Genomic DNA, 19,924 nt, shown 5'->3' with positions numbered 1-19,924 from the left:
ATGCAGTTCACTTGCTATGTTCTTCTGGATTCTCCATGACAACATAATCAGCTTTTATTTTAAATTAAATTAAAAGGCACATCAGCATTTGATTACCAAAAGCATGCTAAGTATTAAGTAGAGTTTAAGAATCTAATGCCCTCACACTGTCTCTTTCTCTTTCCTTCCTAAAAGGGAAGAAAAATCCTTAGAAGTTGCTTCTCTGTTGTGAACTGCTTTCCCTCATATAAGGAACACTTGTTCTAACAGTTGGTCATATCAGTTAAAGACGTTCTTATCATGTCCCACATACCACTGATTTGTAGCCAAAGTATTCACTACTTTGTATTGTAATAAAAGTTCCTTTTTGTTTTGAAGTTTGCTTGGCCCCTCTTTTCTTGGAGAGGTAAGTGTTAGGTTATATTCTTTGTACATTTGAATAGTGGGTTTTGCATGAGGAGTAGGATACTGCTTTTTCTCCGTGATAGCTTCCTTGCTGAACCTGCTTTCTGTTTTTTCTAATTGCTCAGTTCAAACCTCATGCATTTTTCTCTACCCCTTTATCTTCTGAAGTCTAGTTTGGTCTGCTGCTTCCCTTCATAAGTCCCTCACTGAAAATATATTATGGTCAGATTTATTCTGATTTTTGTCTCATCCCATATCGGTTAAAGAGGGTGTTATAACACCTTGATATCCAATTGCTCTAATTCTTTTTGCCTGTTCTTTATTGCATGTTGCCTGATCCAGTAATCTGCAAGTTCCCTTTGATGAGAGAAACCTACCATTCAGATGCACAGTAGGTGGGACCTATGACCTAAGGGAAAAGTTTAAACCTTCAGCTATCCTTAACGGAATGCCTGAGTCCTTGCTCTCCTCGCCTTAGCTTTTTTAACTTCCAGTTCCAGAATGTTCATGATATTCTATCAAAATTTCTAACAAGTGTATATAATGTGTATAACAAATAGTATTTTAGCTACTTGTGCTGAAAGATTGTCTAGGTTTTAAGTGGTATTTGTTTTTGCTTAAGCCTCCCCTCCACTGGTCAAAATTATAGATTTAGAATGGAGACTAAAACTGTCATTAGTGACTGTTTTAGTAGGTTAGGGCTGCTATTACAAAGTACCATAGACTGGGTGGCTTCTCAACAGCAGAAATGTATTTCTCAGTTCTGGGGGCTGGAAGTCTGAGGTCAGCATGCTAGTATGGTCAGGTTCTGGTAAGGACCCTCTCTCAGGTTGCAGACTGCTTACTTCTTGTATCACCACCTGGTGGAAAGAGAACAAGCTAGTTCTCTGACCTCCTTTTAAAAGGGCAGTAATCCTATTAATGAGGGCTCCACTCTCACGAACTAGAAACTCCTGAAAGTTCCCACCTCCAGATACCATCACACTGGGGATTAGATTTCAACACAAGAATTTGAGGGGGATGGGGACCATAAACATGCAGTCTATAGCAGTGACCTATGTTGTATATCATGAAATAGAGTTTTATATGATTATGTATTAAAGCTTATTTAGCTTGTGCTGTTAAAACTGTGCTTTTCTGTGTTTGCTCACATTTAGGTTTCTATTTTAAATTTCTAAAAGTTTTATTTCTTAAAATTTCTAAAGCACTATAAATGCTACTTAAATTTTAAAAATAAAGTCTAGGTCAGGACATTCTATATTTTCTGCTACATATTTTTTCAGTGTTGAACTGTTTTAGTAAGAGTTGTAGTTGTCTGATAATATTTTATATTAGAGGTTTATGTAAGAATGATCATTGAGAAATTAATTTAGTAGAGTACAGTATCAGATTGGCTTTATTATCAGAGTCACTGCAGATAATCTGAGCATAAGTGAAAAAAGCCACCAAGTAGCCAAAGTAAAAGCTATGTACTGAAAGTTGTATATTTAACTTAAATATGAAAGGCTTATTTATTTATCTTAGAGACAGGATCTTGCTATGTTGCCCAGGCTGGTTTCAAACTCCTAGGCTCAAGCAATCCTCCTGCCTTAGCCTCCCAACGTGTTGGGATTACAGGTGTGAGCCACCACACCCAACTGAGTTTTTAAGTGAGATTCTGTTAATACTTACTCTCAATTTTCTAAGAAATATATTTTTTCCCATTTCAAAAAGAGTACATTCTACATGCTACATTCTAATGACTTTTATATCTGTATCTGTCTTCTAAGCCCATATTAGAAAGGCAAGCATAGTGCAGCAGTTGCAAGCAGGCCGTCATTTTACTGAGATAGACATACCACTTAATACCAAAGGAAAAGACTGGAAATTGAGACCAGAATACAAAATGTAGTAGCTGGGAACCATACTATGTGGAATCAAACTGTATATGCAACACTGACTGCTAAAGAAAATTGTGAAACTGTACTTGTAGGTTTTACTTGGAATCTATGATCACAGACCTTAGATGGCTGCTTTATACTGCCTGGCAGAGTTTGTATGCTGTACTTCTCAGACAACTTTTTCAACCTAAATCCTTTCTCTCCAAAACTTAAGCATCCGTACCTCAGCCTCACCCTAAGCTCTTGAAACCAGCGCCCATCACTCTCATCTGTATACTACCAAACCACAACTCTGGTTAAATGTGCAGCCCCTCTTCTTTATCTTTAAATTTGTAAAATGTATTTTATCACCTACTCCATTTCAGTTGGATTATTCCTGTTACCACACACACTTTTTTTTAAACTTCTCCTATTTAAAGTAACAACAACGAATAAAGAAGTCACAGCCCTACCTCTCTTCCCCTTAAAAAACAAAGCCCCTCCATATCCATTTCTTAGTTTTTGGCCATTCCTCTATTTCCCTCTATAGCCAAATTTGTTGAAATGTTGTCCACATAAACTTTACTTTTTCACTTTCTCATTAACTAGTGTTATACTATCTTTTAGTTCCTTTTTAGTTGGTTTTATTAATCCCTATGGATTTAGGTACCACAATTATGTAATCACCTCAAATTATCTCTGAACTGCAGATTCTAATATGTAGTTGCCCTGTCACTTTTACTTGATGTCTCATGGGTACTTAAAACTCAGCATTTTTAAGTTCTTGATTTCTTCCTGATCTCTTCCATATCAGAAAAGGTACCATCATCTTCAAATCAGAAATGTAGATATTATCCTTTATTGCTTACTTTTGTTCACTCTCTACCTTTAGTCCATCAGCAAGACCTGTTGATTCACTGCCCTTGTCTCCCTCTAATTCACAGAACAACCAAAGGGATCTTAAAATGTGAATCAAATTATTTATCTACATTGCTTTGAGACCATTATTTAGCATAAAATCTGAAGTCCATACTATGACCTATTAGCCTTTGCATGATCTGTTCCCTTCTTACCTCTTCAGCCCCCTCTTATGTTTCTCCTTGAAGCTCTTGCCTCATTGCCTTTTAGTTACTGTAATGTCCTATGTTCTTTCATGCCTCTGTGTTTTTGGACTTGGTGTTCTCTGCCTGAAATGCTCTTCTTCTGTTTTCTCATTCTTTAGGTTGCTGGTTAAATGTCTCAGAGAAGTTTTTCCTCACCTAATATCTAAGGCTGTCTCTCACATTTTCACCACTTGTTTCATTCTTTCATGTGGTATGACAATTTATTTTTCACTATTTAATTGGTTAAATTTAACCCAACTGGAATATAACCATCAAAAAGGCAAAGGCTTTGGCTTTAATTGGTTGTGATTATATCTCCTCTGCCTAGCAGAGTATCTGAATACAGAAGGTTCTCCCTAAGTGACTGATAAATGAATGAATGGGTAGGTGAATAACAGACTAGAAGTGACCCTAAAAGTATCGAGCATCCTTAGATTCCAACTTTGAACAATAATTCTCACTAATAAAGACAACCCTGAGTTATCCCATAGGAAATATAATAAATCTAAGCCATTTTAGAGAAATGAGTTTACAAAATAAGATTTAACAAATATGAGTATATTTAAAAAGAAAATGTGTCTTAAGGCCAGGCGCGGTGGCTCACGCCTGTAATCGCAGCACTTTGGGAAGCCAAGGCGGGCAGATCACGAGGTCAGGAGGTGGAGACCATCCTGGCTAACATGGTGAAACCCCATTTCTACTAAAAAATACAAAAAGTTATCTGGACGTGGTGGCGGGCGCTGGTAGTCCCAGGTACTCGGGAGGCTGAGGCAGGAGAATGGCATGAACCCGGGAGGCAGAGCTTGCAGTCAGCCAAGATCATGCTACCGCACTCCAGCCTGGGTGACAGAGTGAGACTCTGTCTCAGAAAAAAAAATAAGAAAATGTGTCTTAAAATATTTCATTACTATAGGGCTCTAAATAAAATCTAATTTTTCCTATACTGAGAGTTATTTCACTAATTATTATTTCTCAGAGCTGAACAACTAATTTTAGTCTTTATACATGAGTTATTCTGGATCATGTTCTTTTATATGAGTTATTTCTTATAAGTGTTCTTCTAAATGTTATGCACTCATCTTCATTATTTGCGGATTTTGTTTTGTGATTTGCCTACTTGCTAAAATTTATTTGTAATTCCAAAATCAGTGCTTTTATGGTCATTCATGGACATAGACAGGGACGAAAAATTTGAGTGGTCCATACGTGCATGTTCCTGGTTGAGGTCTAACAAGGCAACAGTCTGCCTTATTGTTTCGGCTGTCATACTGTAAACAAATCTCCTTTTTATGATCGTTTAGGGCCACATTTTTTTACAATTTTGCTTTTCGTTGGTGATCTTGCTGTTTAAAATGGCCCCCAAGCATAGTGCTGAAGGTAGTGTCTAGTATTCGTAAGCACAAGAAGGCTGCCTTATGGAAAAAAATTGCTGGAATGACACACAGAACTAAAAAAAAATGCTATACTTAATGATTACTGGTATTAGGTAAGCTTTGCTCAGGGATGAGTTATGCTTTTGGCTGTGAATTCAATGTTAGTGAATCAATGATATATATTAAATAAGATATCTTTAAACAGAAACACACATAAAAGAAGCTTGGGTATTGATCAGTTTATGAAAATGTTATGACCAGAGGCTCGCAGGAACCTAACCCTGTATTTCCCCTAGGAGCAATGGTTCAGTGTTCGTGGCAACTTTATAAAACCTAACTACCGCGAATAACGAGAATCAATTCTGTAAGTTAAAATTCTGGACTTCAGTATAAATTTAGGAAGTGCCTCCTTACCTGTTTATTGTAATTTAGGGACTTTTAGATTGGGATATATATATTTTTTATCTTAAATTCATTAGGCAAAGAACTGAATTCCGTTTGGTTCAGTTACTCTTTTTGAGCACTTGCTATATGCCAGTAACTGTACTAGCTTTGAAGTATACAAAAAGCAAGAAAGCCATAAAATCTTTTCTCCAAGAATGTTTCACTTAGGGTAACATTCCATTTTAATCCAACTTATCTGAAACCAACTGGGTATACTGCACTTGTATTCTGACAGTAATTACCTGGAGTTAGTACAGACCCCACAGGTTAAAGGCGAAGTTCTCCGTAAGACTGTCCCCACTTCAGATACCAGTTTCAAGTTTTCAGAGTACCCAGGCCACCTGCACTTCTCACTTATTAATAGGCTACAAATTTGAGGATTCCCATGATCCCCTCAGATCCAGTAATCTGCTAGAATGATTCATAGTACTTAGGAAACTGCTTTATCTATTATTACAGTATTATTTAAAGGAAGCACATAGGGTAAGTTCTGGGAAAGAGCAGAGTTTCCAAGCCCTTTCGCTCTGGAGTCAGGATTTCACCCTCTGGGCACATCAATGTGTTAACCAACAGGAATTTTCTCTGAGCTTTGAAGTCCAGAGTTTTTTTGAGTTTCATTATATAGGTATAATTTTAAGTCATTGATACAAAATTGATTTCAGTGATCCAACTCAATTTCCAGGCCCCTCCCATCGCTGGAGGTCAAGTTCCTGAAAGTCCTGACCCTCTAATCATGTGCTTGGTGTTTCTGATAATCAGCTCCATCCTGCAGCTATCTGGGGCCCACCTTGACCTACCTCATTAGCATAACAAAGATACTTCTACACTCTTGTTTTCATAAGGACTTTTAAAACTCTGTGCCAAGAACTGGGGACAAAGAGCAGATATATTTTTTATTATACCACAAGAAGACTGCTTGTAAACAATAAGAGATAAGAGTTTGCCAAGTAGGGGCATAGGTGTTCACAAGTAGAGAAGAATATATGCAAAAAACACCAAGGGATGAAAGAATTTGTGAGGAAGAAAATGTCACTTAGTCAAGCCAGAAAGTGTCACCTTCAAATGGGAATGGTTGAAGGTGAATATGGAGAAGTAGGCATTGGTCAGATCATGAAAGGCTGTAGAAGCAAGAGATAATGCATGACCCCCATACACATGTGGGCCTTGAAATATGCGTTTTAATGGGAATTTTCAAGTATACAAGGAGTAGATAGACTTATGAATTCCTGTGTACTCATCACAATTAATAGCTGATGGCCAAACTTGTTTCATCTGTACTTCCCCTAGCGTACATTTCAGTATGTATATCAAAAATAATGAGATTTTTAAAAATTACCACAATCTCATTATCATACCTAAAATTTTTAATATAATCAAATATTCAGTGGGTACTCAGATTGCCAATTCTACAGTTGTTGCAGTTTTTTTGTTTGTTTGTTTTGTTTTGTTTTTGAGATAGGGTCTTACTTTGTTGCCCAGAGTGGAATGCGGGGGCACAATGATGGCTCATTACAGCCTTGACTCCTCAGGCTCAAGCAGTCCTCCCACCTCACCCTCTCCCCCGACCACAGGTGCATGCCACCAGGCCTGGCTAGTTTTTTAATGTTTTGTAGAGATAGGGTCTCACTGTGTTGCCCAGGTTGGTCTCAAACTCCTGGCTTCAGACAATCCTGCAGCCTTCTAAAGTTCTGGGATTACTGGTATGAGCCGCCATACCTGGCCTGCAGTGTTTTTAAAACAGCAAATCAAAGAGACTGTGCACCATGGCTAATGCTTATAATCCCAGCATTTTGGAAAGCTGAGGAGGGAGGATCCTTTGAAGCCAGGAGTTCGAGACTACCCTGGGCAACCAAGTGAGCCCCTGTCTCTATTTTGAGGACGGGGGGAACAGCAATTGGGAAATTTCAAATTTAAAAAATCTAGATTTTTGTAATTGAAGAATTGGGGGGTCTAGCATACTAGATATGCATTTCTTCCTTTATAATAATGGGGCCTTTGTCAACGTTTTGGCTTAGCTGCCTTATTCATTGCTTTTCCCTGTGAGGAGCCTTGGAAATGATTTAAGCAGGCATGGGTCTTGATAAGATTTGTATTACGGAAAAATAAGTAAAGGTGGTCCACCTTTCTGTAAGATAAAAAAAAAAAACCAATAACTAGAGGTAAGCTCAGATGGATTTGATGAGTAATGTGTCCACAGGAAGGCAGGGAGGATACCAGTGAGAGAATTTTGCAGTAGTCAGATGTTCAGAGGAAGATACACTGAACTAAGGTCTGAACTAAGGTCTCTGCAGTAGGGCAGAGTTTAGAATTTTAAGAGTTGAGAAACAGAATTAATAATAGCATGTGGAGAGGGCACATTGAAAATAAGATATGAATATCAAATTTAAGTGATTTGTAGATAGTTGGGATGACTAGGCAAGCCATGAAATTCAGGATGAGCCACTTGGTGCTTGGGAGGGAATAATTGATTAATTTGGATCATGAGTATTTCTTCACCTCAGATTTAAGTATTTTGACTGTGGTAGAGAGGGATACAACCAGTTGTTGGATCCTTACCTGAGGAAGGTTAGATATAGCTAAAAGTGAAGTGTTTTTTAATACAATGATTTTCTGTAATTATTCTACACACAAAGTTTGAGAATTCTCGAACTAAATTAAAAAAGGGAAAGAAAGGAAAGACTACCTGTAAATGTGAGAATTCATTCAAACAACTCTGTTTTTAAGATAACTCTCAATTCCTTCAAATGAGGGATTAGTAGAGAATTAATGTGCTCCTGCCCACTTGGCTACAGACTTCACTTTATTTACTTTTAATAATAAGCCTGTATAATCTTAATATGTATTAATACATTGTCAGTTGTAAGAAATATACATACAAATGGCATTGTAGGACCTGGCATCTAGTAAGTGGTTGGTAAGTGTCTGCTGGATGTTTATCTAAACCCTTCTAAAGTTTAAGAGTTAGTATTTGTTTCAGACTACAGTTTTCACCTGATATTTCTCGACAGTGTCTTCACAAATATGAAACTTAATAAATATTTATAGATAAAGAATAATTCTGGTGATTTTAAGCGCTTTATTTAAAAGAATTCTTTTTTTGCTTAGTTTGAGGTGGTATCAACATCCTACAGAAGAAGAATTAAGAATTCTTGCAGGGAAACAACAAAAAGGGAAAACCAAAAAAGATAGGTAAGTTTTATTGAGCTTGTAAAGTAATAAATATTTAACACAATTTATATAAATACATTTTTATGCTTTGATTAAAGAAACATGTACCAATTATGTTGTAAGTAGTTGATAAATTTGAGATCAAAACCCATGAAAATCTAATCTGTAGTAATATATACACACAAAATAGTGATTATTTTACTCAAGAACTTTATTCTTTGTTTAAATCATGAAAACAATATAGCCATCATACTAAAGAAAATGTAATTGGGGGTTGACTGGGGAGAGACTTATAACCCATATCTTTATCCTACAACTCATTAAAGATGTCAGTTGGTTTGGGTTATTTTCCAGTTTTTGCTGCTACTGTGTATTGTGGCATTGGGGAAATTAACCTGCTCTTGGCCTCAGTTTCCTCATTTTATAATTAAAAGGGAGGGACAATATAACTGTGTAGGTCCCATCAGCTCCTGAATGTTCTTTTCATGTTTAAAGTTTATGAAGAGAACTGCCTACTAATTGACCTCACAGAACAGACCATAGTAGCCTCATCTGTGACTTGGACAGAGTAAACAAAACAATGTTTTGAATAATCCTTCCAGCTTTAAAATTTTATATCTCTATTTAAATAGAATTCTTAGGGAAAGTGTATGTTAATTACCTCTCTGAATGGACTGTAGTTTTCTCAACTGGGGATCTAGGAGGACTTCTTAGGTCCCCTGTGACTCTGAAATCATGATTGATTGACAACAAATTATAACCATATTTCTCATGTATATCATAAAAATGCTAACCTAGCCTAATACATTTATAGAAGCTAAAAAATTATTAAACATTAATGATTATTTGGCATCAAATTGGAAATTTGAAAAGACTGTCTTTTTTGATCTTACTACCATCCTTTTTCACTTATCATTACAAATACACCTGGAAGCTCATTGGACTATTAATAGTAAACCTTCCTTCTTTTTATTCCAGTAGTTAAGTTCTTTAATAAAATAGTCCTGCCTAGCATTATAGTTTCCAGAGCACTTTTATACACAGTTCTACTTAATCCACAAAACAACCATGTTAGCTAATAATTTAATTTACACTTTACTAATGAGAAGCTAGGATCAGAGATGTTAAATGAGTTGCCCAAGTTTACATAACTAGTAAGGTTACGTACTGGTAAACCAGGATTTGAATCTAGGTTAGTTTTTAGTTTCTGTTTCTTTTTAACTATTCCCCTTCCACCCATTTATAGCTACTATGTTCACCATTTGTAAAATTTAGTTATGTAGAAAGAGTCTCACTCTGTCACTCAGGCTGAAGTGCAGTGGCACAATTCTGGCTCACTGTGGCTTCAACCTCCTTAGGCTCAAATGATCTTCCCACCTCAGCCTCCCGAGTAGGTGAGACCAGATGCATGCAACACCATGCCCAGATGATCTTCCCACCTCAGCCTCCCGAGTAGCTGGGACCAGATGCATGCAACACCATACCCAGCTAGTTTAAAAAAAAAAAAAATTGTAGAGACAGGGTCTCCCGGTGTTACCCAGGCTGGTCTCTCCTGAGATTAAGCAATCCTACCGCCTCGATCTTCCTGGCCTCTCAAAGTGTTGGAATTACAGGTGCGAGCCACTGCACCTGGCCTGAATCCTTATTATAATGCCTTGTAATGAATAATTCTGTTCTGCAGTAATTTTTAATAGGTTGAACATGCCTTATAGTTACAAAAAGATACATTAACATTGCTGCCTTGTTCCTAGTGACAAGAATTATTGTTTGGTTTATTAACATGAAATTATTTTTTACTGAGGCTTTCCAGTTTTTTATTCAAGGATAAATGCAAAGTTGTTTTTCAGTATTGAAATTAATATTATTAAAACTTAGTTGAAGCTGGCCATGGGGGTGTGTACCTGTAGTCCCAGCTACTCAGAGGCTGAAGCAGGAAAATTGTTTGAGCCCAGGAATTTGAGTCCAGCCTGGGCAACTGTGTGTCTAAATAAATACATAAAGTAATAAATTGAAACCTTAGTTTATTGCTTTCTATATGTTTGTCTTTAAAAATTAAATTTGGGAATCATACAGATTCACCGGAAGAATTTGTTTTCCTTCATCTGTGATTTTTAGTAAAAACTATTCCAAGTTAGTCTTTCATGTTTCTGAATTTCTCATACACATAAATCTTTCTTCAACTCTGACTTGCATATGGTTCTGCGTCTGTTTATATGTATGTGTGTGTGTGTGTGTTTATACACATCACTTCAAGGAGAAGTGCACTTTGTCTTCATTTGCATTTACTCTTGTGCCTAAAGAGAAAAGAGAGTAGGAGAAATGGGTGTGAAATGCTAAGCTAGAAAAAAAAAGATTTTGTTGCAGTAACTAATTTAGGTAATTATTTCCCTGGTAATCTGTATATTCACATGATAATTTACATTCAGATTTTATAGTACCCCTTTAAAAACTACCTTTGAGTACTTTACCTCCTTATTGATGAAATATTAGAAATTCTGCCTTTTCACTGTGAAATTTAAAACTTCATCTGTAATTAGTTTGAAACAAGCACTTGGATAACAGTGTAGGTAACTTGTTTTTTGTGTCACTTGTCTGATTTTTATAGGAAATATAATGGTCACATTGAAAGTAAGCCATTAACCATTCCAAAGGATATTGACCTTCACCTAGAAACAAAGTCAGTTACAGAAGTGGATACTTTAGGTAAGGGAAATCTTGGTAAAATGTTCTATAAATCTCAGTTTTATATTATAGTAGTGAAAGTATTTTCATTTTAATCATTAAGTCCATTATACAGAATATGGAATCTTTCTAAGAACTTAGAAGCTCAAATGACTTCATTTGAATTAAATTTATTTTTTTGTTCACCTAACTTGTATTATTTTTTCTATTTTTGGAAGAGGCTAACCTAACTTACACAAGTTTATTACACAGTTTCTGTTTATTAGATTGAGGTCACAGTCAATTTTTATTATCTAGAATTCTAGACTTCCTTTTACTGTTTATTTCAGTCTGCCCTTTTCTAATGTGGCTTGCAAAACTGCATTTGAAATGTCTGGCCTGGAGCAGCCCAGGGGTTGGGGTGCCTACTTTTATGCAGTTGAAAAATCGAGTATGACTTTTTACCCCCCATAACCTAACTACTAATAGCCTACTGCTAACCAGAAGACTTACCAATAACATAAAAAATCAACACATATTTTGGCTGGGCGCGGTGGCTCATGCCTGTAATCCCAGCACTTTGGGAGGCCGAGGTGGGCGGTTCATGAGGTCAGGAGATCGAGACCATCCTGGCTAACGTGGTGAAACCTCGTCTCTACTAAAAATACAAAAAATTAGCCAGGCGTGGTGGCGGGCGCCTGTAGTCCCAGCTACTCAGGGAGCTGAGGCAGGAGAATGACGTGAACCCGGGAGGCGGAGGTTGCAGTGAGCCGAGATCGCACCACCGCACTCCAGCCTGGGCGACAGAGCGAGACTCTGTCTCAAAAAAAAAAAAAAAAATCAACACATATTTTGTGTGTTATGTGTATTATATACTGTGTTATAACAATAAAGTAAGCTAGAGAAAAGAAAATGTTATTAAGAAAATCGCAAGGGAGAAAAAATATATTTCCTATTAAGTGGAAGTGGATCATCATAAAAGTCTTCAACACTGTGATATTCACTTTCAGTAGGCTGAGGAGGAGAAGGAAGAAGAGGGGTTGGTCTTGCTGGTCGGGGTGGCAGAGGTGGAAGAGAATCTGCATATAAGTAGACACGCACAGTTCAAATTGTATTGTTCAAGGATCAACTGCATTTCTATTGAATTACCCATATTTAGAGTAATTCAGTTTTATTCTCACATATAGTAGAAAGGAAAATGGTTTTAGAATACTGAACTGGATTACAAATCAGAAAAATTTACTTATTCAGGATTTACTTTCATCCATTTATTTCCAAATAGGTCATTTAGTTTTCCTCCTATATATTATAGAAATGTAGTATCTCAATTTTTGTAATTATATAATGACAATGATTCTAGTTTAAAATAATATTAATATGAAATTATTTGAATCCTAGAAGGGAAAGGCATCTAAGTTGATACAATTTAAAACACTGGTTTTTAAACTTGGGGATATATCAGAACCACTTGATGAGTTCTTTGAAATAGATTCCCTACTCGCATCCTTGAAGATTCAGTAAATCTAGAGTAGGTTTTAGGATTTGTATTTTTAAAAGTGCTCCAAGTGATTTTGATTTTTGACTAGGTTTGAGAACCACTGGTTTATGTGATAAATGAAATGATGCGTGTTTTTAAAAAATAATTTTGATAATGTCATATAAGGTGTCATTATGTAATTTGACCCTTCTTGGGTTAAATCATACCACCATCAAAAAATCTTAAGAGGTCCAGCATCTCAAATAGGATTATTTTGTGATACAAAGTGGCTTCGAAATACGTGAAAGTTTATTATTACATCTGTAAAGGTTGTATGTATATGTAAAGCATGTCCTAGAACTAAAAAATATCAGTGAAGAACAATATAAATCACTTGTCTAATATCATTTAGACTGTTTTTTTTTTATTTTTTTTGAGATGGAGTCTCGCTCTGTCACCCAGGCTGGAGTGCAGTGGTGCTATCTTGGCTCACTGCAAGCTCCACCTCCCAGGTTCACGCCATTCTCCTGCCTCAGCCTCCTGAGTAGCTAGGACTACAGGCGCCTGCCACCACGCCTGGCTAATTTTTTTGTATTTTTTAGTGGAGACGGGGTTTCACTGTGTTAGCCAGGATGGTCTCAATCTCCTGACCTCCTGATCTGCCCGCCTCGGCCTCCCAAAGTGCTGGGATTACAGGCATGAGCCACTGCACCTGGCCCATTTAGACTTTTAAGACTGGTTATGTCTTCATCTTTTTTCTTTTTAACTATTTTACATTCAACATTTAAAACATTTAAAGGCACTTTGACTTTTTGATTAGTAGTTGTCACATTTGTTTCACTACTCCTATATGCGCTTACTTGTATAAAATGTTCATAGACGTGTATAAATACAAGAATATATAAACATTCTTCCTGATTTTTAGTAGTTTTGACATTTTTACTAATAATGTTTATTGAGTAATTTGTCAGCTAATTAATAAGATCTTAAAATTATTGAGTATCAGACATTGTTATAATATTTTACTTGTATTACCCCATCTGCACAATTCTGAAGTGGGTAACTGTTACCAGTTTTTTTTTTTTTCTTAACTCATTAGAAAGAAGAGTTGAATAACATGGACAGGGTTACACACTGAATGTGGTACAGCCACTCAGTGAGAACTAGGCTAGGGACTCATGTAACGTCCCTATGAGTATGGCTAGGTTTGGAGAATTAGAATGCTTATTTCAATTATTGATAATAAAATTGAAAACTTTAAATGGATTTTGGTCTGTCCTTTCCATCCACTTCCCTGACCTCCTTCCAGATGAAAGCCCAGTATGGGTGATTTTTTTTTTCTTAGCAGGGGGAAGGGATTGAGGGTAAGCATCCTGTAACCACATCAGTATCTTTCAGGGTTATGTTCAGAAACTGTAGGTCAATCACAATAGAAAACCTAAAGCAGGGCTGGGGGCAGTGGCTCATGTCTGTAATCCCACCTCTTTTGGAGGCTGAGGCAGGAGGATGGCTTGAGCCCAGGAGTTTGAGACCAGCCTGGGCAATATAGTGAAACCACGTCTGTACAAAAAATTAAAAAAATTACCCGAGTGTGGTGGTGTGCATCTGTAGTCCCAGTTACTAGGAAAGCTGAGGTGGGAAGATTGTTTGAGCCCGAGAAGCTGAGGCTGCAGTGAGCTATGATCACACCGCTGCACTCTCAGAAAACCTAAAGCAGTTAACCTAAAAGTTAAAGTATGTTGAAGCAGATTGAGTGTTAAAATAACTTTATGCAAATTTAAAAATTAATCATAATAGGATTTTGAATTATTAAAATGTTATGATCATCTTATAGAAATGGTATAAAATTTGGTTAGTTTGTTTTGATACTACTTTTAATAGGTCTTACTGTATGTGATATTTTCAAAATACTTTTTCTATAAGAATATTGTATCTTCAAGTGTAATTGCATTATATTTTATGACTAAAAATTGTCCAAAGCAATGCAGCTCATTTTATTATGTGCCATAAGAACATCTGAATTGATGGTTATGTACATGATTTACTTCCACATTTTTAGGAGGCCTTCTAAAAAATGATGTTGATGTTTTGGACTACACTCTGGTAGAAGTAAACCAGAATACCTATGCCAACTGAGATGCAAAGGGTGATGGAATTATATTTACTTTCAAAGAATGTTAATTTCAATGTAAACTCTTAAGAATGGAATAGTTTGTTGAAGGGGTATGGTTTTATAGAAAATCAACAGACATTTTATAAACTTTTTTGCAGAACAAAATAGGGTATAAGAGGTATATTTAGTTTATTATTTTATTTTTCTTCAGATGGAGTCTCTCTCTGTCACTCAGGTTGGAGTGCCATGGTGTGAACTCAGCTCACTGCAACCTCTGCCTCCCAGGTTCAAGCTATTCTCCTGCCTCGGCCTCCCAAGTAGCTGGGACTACAGGCACCTGCCACAATGCCCGGCTAATTTTTATACTTTTAGTAGAAGCAGGGTTTTGCCATGTTGGCCAGGCTAGTCTTGAACTCCTGACCTCAAGTGATCCGCCCACCTTGGCCTCCCAAAGTGCTGGGATTACAGGCGTGAGCCACCGTGTCCATTCTTGTTTATTATTTTAATCTGTAGTATCTCACAGAATTACTAGTTTACAATTAGTACAGCCATAATTGTAACATAAAGTTAAACTCTTAACTTCACAAAAGTGAACAGTATAACTAAATTGTTGTGTTCCATACTAAGTTGTTTTCTGAAGTTAAGGTATCATAGCTAGATATTTAAAAGAAAACATTTACTAATAATTTCTGTAAAAAGTAGCTAATCAGTTAAGACAATACCAGTAAATTTGCAATCATACTTTACCAACAACTTAAATAACTTTTGGTAATCTTTTAACGTTTATTTTAATTTGTGAGGTATTAAAATTTAGTTTGGGATGCTAACATCCTCAGTCTATTTCTTGCATTTTTAGATTCATATATTTGTAAATCTTACATTGCAAATGAACAAATAAAGTCTAGCGTATTTTAATTATAAATAAATCCTCATAAGTTATTTATGAAAATGTAAGTGAAACTTTTTTTTTTGACCTTTTTTTTTTTTTTTTTCAGCATTGCATTACTTTCCAGAATACCAGTGGCTGGTGGATTTCACAGTGGCTGCTACAGTTGTGTATCTAGTAACTGAAGTCTACTACAATTTTATGAAGCCTACACAGGAAATGAATATCAGCTTAGTCTGGTGCCTGCTTGTTTTGTCTTTTGCAATGTATCCTTCAAAACATCATTAATATTAATTTATTTTGCAGATAACACCATTAGGTCTCATCTCTGATTTGAGAAAGATTTTATGTCATTAGATAACTTTTCTTTATTGAAATCTTTTTTATGTAATTGAAAATATTTTTCAAAGTAATAGAGGTAAATAATTTAAAAAGCTAAATATAAGAAAAATGCCAGTGCCCTGCTTTTTCTTATCCAAGTCTAATGTCACAGAGACAGCCACATTCACCTCTTTTAGGCATTTCTTTTGGGAATTCCTTCCTTGTGTTTAAATATTTTGTGATAATGTTACTATTTATATATTATTGCACCTTTCTCCCTCTTCCCTTTTCTTCCCTTCTTTCATTCTCCCAAAATAGTTAGAGATAACATTTTATTAAATTTATAGTCACTTTTACCATGTTGTGCCTATGAAAATATTATTTACAGCCAGGCATTATGGTGTATGATTACCTTCCTTAAATAATTTTTTATTTTTATAATTGTGGAAACTGTAAACTTCCACAGAATTGGTAGAACCTCAATAGTTCAGATACTTCATTTCTGGTTTTTTTTTCCCCGTGGAAATATCCTCCTGGAGCCCTCAGTTTTCTAAACTTCCAGCATAGCTAATATCCTGTGACTTTCTTTACTGTCTTCCAAGAATTCCCTCTACCCCTGTCTGGATCTCATGATTTCCTCTTCCTTGGTTTATTCTTTTTTTTTTTTTTTTTGCAGAGTGCAGAGTACATTCTCCTATGGTGTCCTTAGAAAGGGTGCTAAATTGTTTTTTGAAATCTTGCTTGCCTGGAATTATCTTTATTTTTTCCCTCATACTTGATAGATAGGTTGGCTCAGTAGAAAATTCTAAGAAAGAAATAGGTTTTCCTCAGAATTTTGAAGTCTCTTGAGAAATTGGATATCCTTTTGCTTTTCATGTATACCTGTCCTTCGCCTTGTACATAAACCCTCTGGAAGCTTTTTTCTTTTTATTATTCTGGTTTCTGACATTTTATCATTGTGCTAAGTTCTAGATTTACCCTTTAAATCTGAAAACTCATGTCTTTTACTACTGGGAGATATTTTTGTTTTCTTATTTTTATTAAAATTATATATGTTCCCTACTGTTTTCTCTATTTCCGTCTCTCCAGAGGCAACTTCTTCTTGCTCTTCTCTGTTTCATGCTTACTTTTATATTTCTATGTACTTTCAAGGCCATTCCTTGATTTTAGTTTTAAGCTTTAACTATTGCCATTTCACTTTGGAAATAAGGATTAAGCACGTATCTTTGGGCTGCCAGTTAACCACTGATCATTTTCTGTTCATTTCATCTTCCACATATAGTGATGTCATGTTTTTAGAACAGTATTCAGTGTTTATGTTATGATCATATAAACACCATTCACAGATGAATACTTGCCTTAATATATTCAGAAGTATCAAGTAATATGTCAATTTCATCTTGAGTAGAGTTTTCCTCCTGGAACCCTCAGATAAGCCCCAGTCTAGATTGGTTGACCTTCCCACCTGATGTGCATCTATGCCCCTGGTATCACTCATTATCATCTTCTTAGAGATTCTCTTTGCATCTCCCTCAAATTGGAGCTCTTTTTAAAGATATTCTATGTCTGCCTCCTACTTGGTTTACTTTCCGATTTTTGTGGAGCATATTCTCCAGTATCATCTTCAAAAAGGTTGCATGGGAACTACATTTTTTGTGACCTTGCGCTTTTGAACATATTTTAAATTTACCCTAAGAATTTATTTTTCCTTTGGCTGAGAATAGAATTCCAGGCCGAAAATTATGTTTTTGTCTTTGAAGTTCCATTCTTACTCTTAAGAACTGCAGCTGCCAATCCAATTTCTGATTTATTTTCTTTTTCTTTTGAGACAGGGTCTCACTCTGTTGCCTAGGCTGGAGTGCAGTGGTGCAATCACATCTCTCTTTATTTTCTGTAGAGACAGGGTCTCCCCAGCTTGCCCAGGCTGGTGTCAGCTCCTGGCCTACAGGCTCCTCTTGCCTTGGCCTTCCAGAGTGCTGAGATTACAGGTGTGAGCCATTGCGCCCAGCCATCTGATTTTTTTTAAAGTTCTGTTTTTTTCTCTGCATTATCATTACCATCTTTTTTTAGCTAGCCACCTAGTGTGTTGAAATTTTATGATGATGTGCCTTATTTAGGGTCTGTTTTCATCCCGTGTTGGGACTTTACCAGTCTGTGAACTCATGTTCTTGAGTTCTAGAAAATTGTTTTGAATTATTTTATTCGTGTCTACAGCCATACCACTCTGGACACACCGAATCTCATCTGAATTATTTTATTGGTGATTTTTCCCTTCTCTATTTTCTCTCTTTCTGGAATGCTTATTATTCAGATATTCGATCTCCTAAACTGGTTTCCCAAGAATGTCATCCTCTTTCTTGCATGCATATGTTTATATTTTTATATTATTTGGTTTTCTGGGAAATTTTCTTAAGTTTCTTAATCTTTTATTGAGTTTATTATTTTGAATTTCTGATATACTTTTTAATTTTCACAACCTCTTTTTCTTCTGTTCACCTGCCCCTTTGATGGAATTCTGCTCATTTTATGATTACATTATCTTCCCGTGTCTGTTTAAGATATTAATGATAGATTTTGTTAAGGTTTTTTTTTTTTTTTCTGCCTAGTATCTTTTTACTCTGAGTTGCTTTTGTCTGGTTGCTGTCTTTCACATCAAAGGCTTTTCTTAGAGAGCTCTAGTGATTGGTGTTTGCCTGTCCGTAATTAAGCGTGAGACATTAAAAAGCTGAATGGAAGCTTTGAGCACAAGGTGAGGTAAGTTGCTGAATCATATGGGTGGGCCAGAGATTATCTTTTTACCCTCTCCAAAGCATAAATCTCCATACTTGCTTCAGATGTGGGCAGATTGAACTGGTTACTTTTAAAAAGTACTAATTTCATTAGTACTTATTTCTAATACCTCCTATTATTACCCCCACCACCCCGTTGCCCACCGCTGCCGCCACCACCACACACACATTCAGTAACCAGCACTTTCACCCTAGTGTAGAGAATTATTTGTCATCTAACCAATTCCTTATCCTTTTGGCGAGTTTTGCAGTAAAAAGTCTAATTTCTTCTCAGCTGTCCAATTGAGGTTCCTCATTCTGTTGAGTCTGCTTTCTAGCTCCCACAATTTTATTGCTTTTTCTCTTACTTCATTTATGTTTCTTAAAGCCAGATTCCTTTACCATCATTTTGGTGGGATTTAGGAAGAGATAAAAAGTAACTGATTTGCTTAATCTGTCTTTAAAAAAACTTTTTTTAGAGACAGGGTCTTGCTCTGTTGCCCAGGCTGTAGTGCAGTGGTGTGATCATAGTTCACTGCAGCCTCTAAGTCCTGAGCTCAAATGTTTCTCCCACCCCAGCCCTCCGAGTAGCTGAGAGTTACAGGCATGTGCCACCACAACTGGCTAGATCTGGGAAGTCTTAATAACTGCAGTACAGACTTTTAATCTTATTTTATCCATTCATCAACCCTGTATTTGAAGGTACCTCATGTCTACAGTACTTTTCCCAGGTTTCTGATGAATGAATTGGCTTTCTTCTTACTGAGTTCCTCCCCTTGCAGATCAAGTATAGCAGAAAAAGCTGAAACCTAATTGCTTTTCTATCCACTTAACATCTTCCAAAATTTTGTGGATATTTATTTATTTACTTACTTACTAATTGTTGTCTCTTTTTCTATTATCTGTTCTTGAGGTTTTTGACTTTTTTATGTGCCTTAGTCAGATTGTGAGAATGAGCAGAGGAAATGCATGTCTTACATCTTAATATTTAACCGGAGACTGTGGCACCATCTTTTAAACCTGTTAAGTGGATACCATTTAAAATATATGATATAATTTGACAGTTCATCACCAGTGTACTACCTTTCCGTTGCCTCTTTTGGATTGATTTAGGTATAGTTTAGACTAGAAGAGCCAGAACAAAGTCTTAAGAGTCAATATCCTCACAAAGTATGTAGTGTACTGGGTAGAAATACTAATCGTGTGTCAGCTGAGAAACATCTTAGATATCCAGTGTTGCACTAACTCCAAGAGCAGATTTTAAATTCAAGCACATAAAATATTCCTGTTTAATTCTGTAGTATTAAATATGTGAAAATACCATTCAATCAGAATAAAGACCTATCCCTAGACATCAAGTCATATAA

General features: G+C 36.1%; 1 protein-coding gene across 8 annotated transcripts in view; it reads left to right on the top strand.

Annotated features, from left to right (window-relative positions):
* The window catches only part of TMEM161B (transmembrane protein 161B), an 82,700-nt gene that overhangs the window by 32,085 nt on the left and 30,691 nt on the right, over positions 1 to 19,924 (top strand). For 3 of the 8 annotated variants that reach the window (XM_055387481.2, XM_031011155.3, XM_055387475.2), the window contains exons 3-5: positions 8,269 to 8,352; positions 10,937 to 11,034; positions 15,578 to 15,734. In XM_055387481.2, coding sequence (XP_055243456.2) covers positions 8,269 to 8,352; positions 10,937 to 11,034; positions 15,578 to 15,734 — 339 coding nt within the window. Of the gene's footprint in view, positions 1 to 5,015; positions 5,084 to 8,268; positions 8,353 to 10,932; positions 11,035 to 14,528; positions 14,616 to 15,577; positions 15,735 to 19,924 lie in introns of those variants that run through there. The other 5 variants (XM_063706659.1, XM_063706661.1, XM_063706660.1 and 2 more) reach the window with 4 other exon arrangements.

The sequence above is a fragment of the Gorilla gorilla genome, chromosome 4 (genome assembly GCF_029281585.2).
Source record: "Gorilla gorilla gorilla isolate KB3781 chromosome 4, NHGRI_mGorGor1-v2.1_pri, whole genome shotgun sequence".
NCBI classification, from domain to species: domain Eukaryota; kingdom Metazoa; phylum Chordata; class Mammalia; order Primates; family Hominidae; genus Gorilla; species Gorilla gorilla.
Note: the sequence above shows the minus strand (reverse complement) of the source record. Positions and strands in the feature narration are given on the sequence as shown.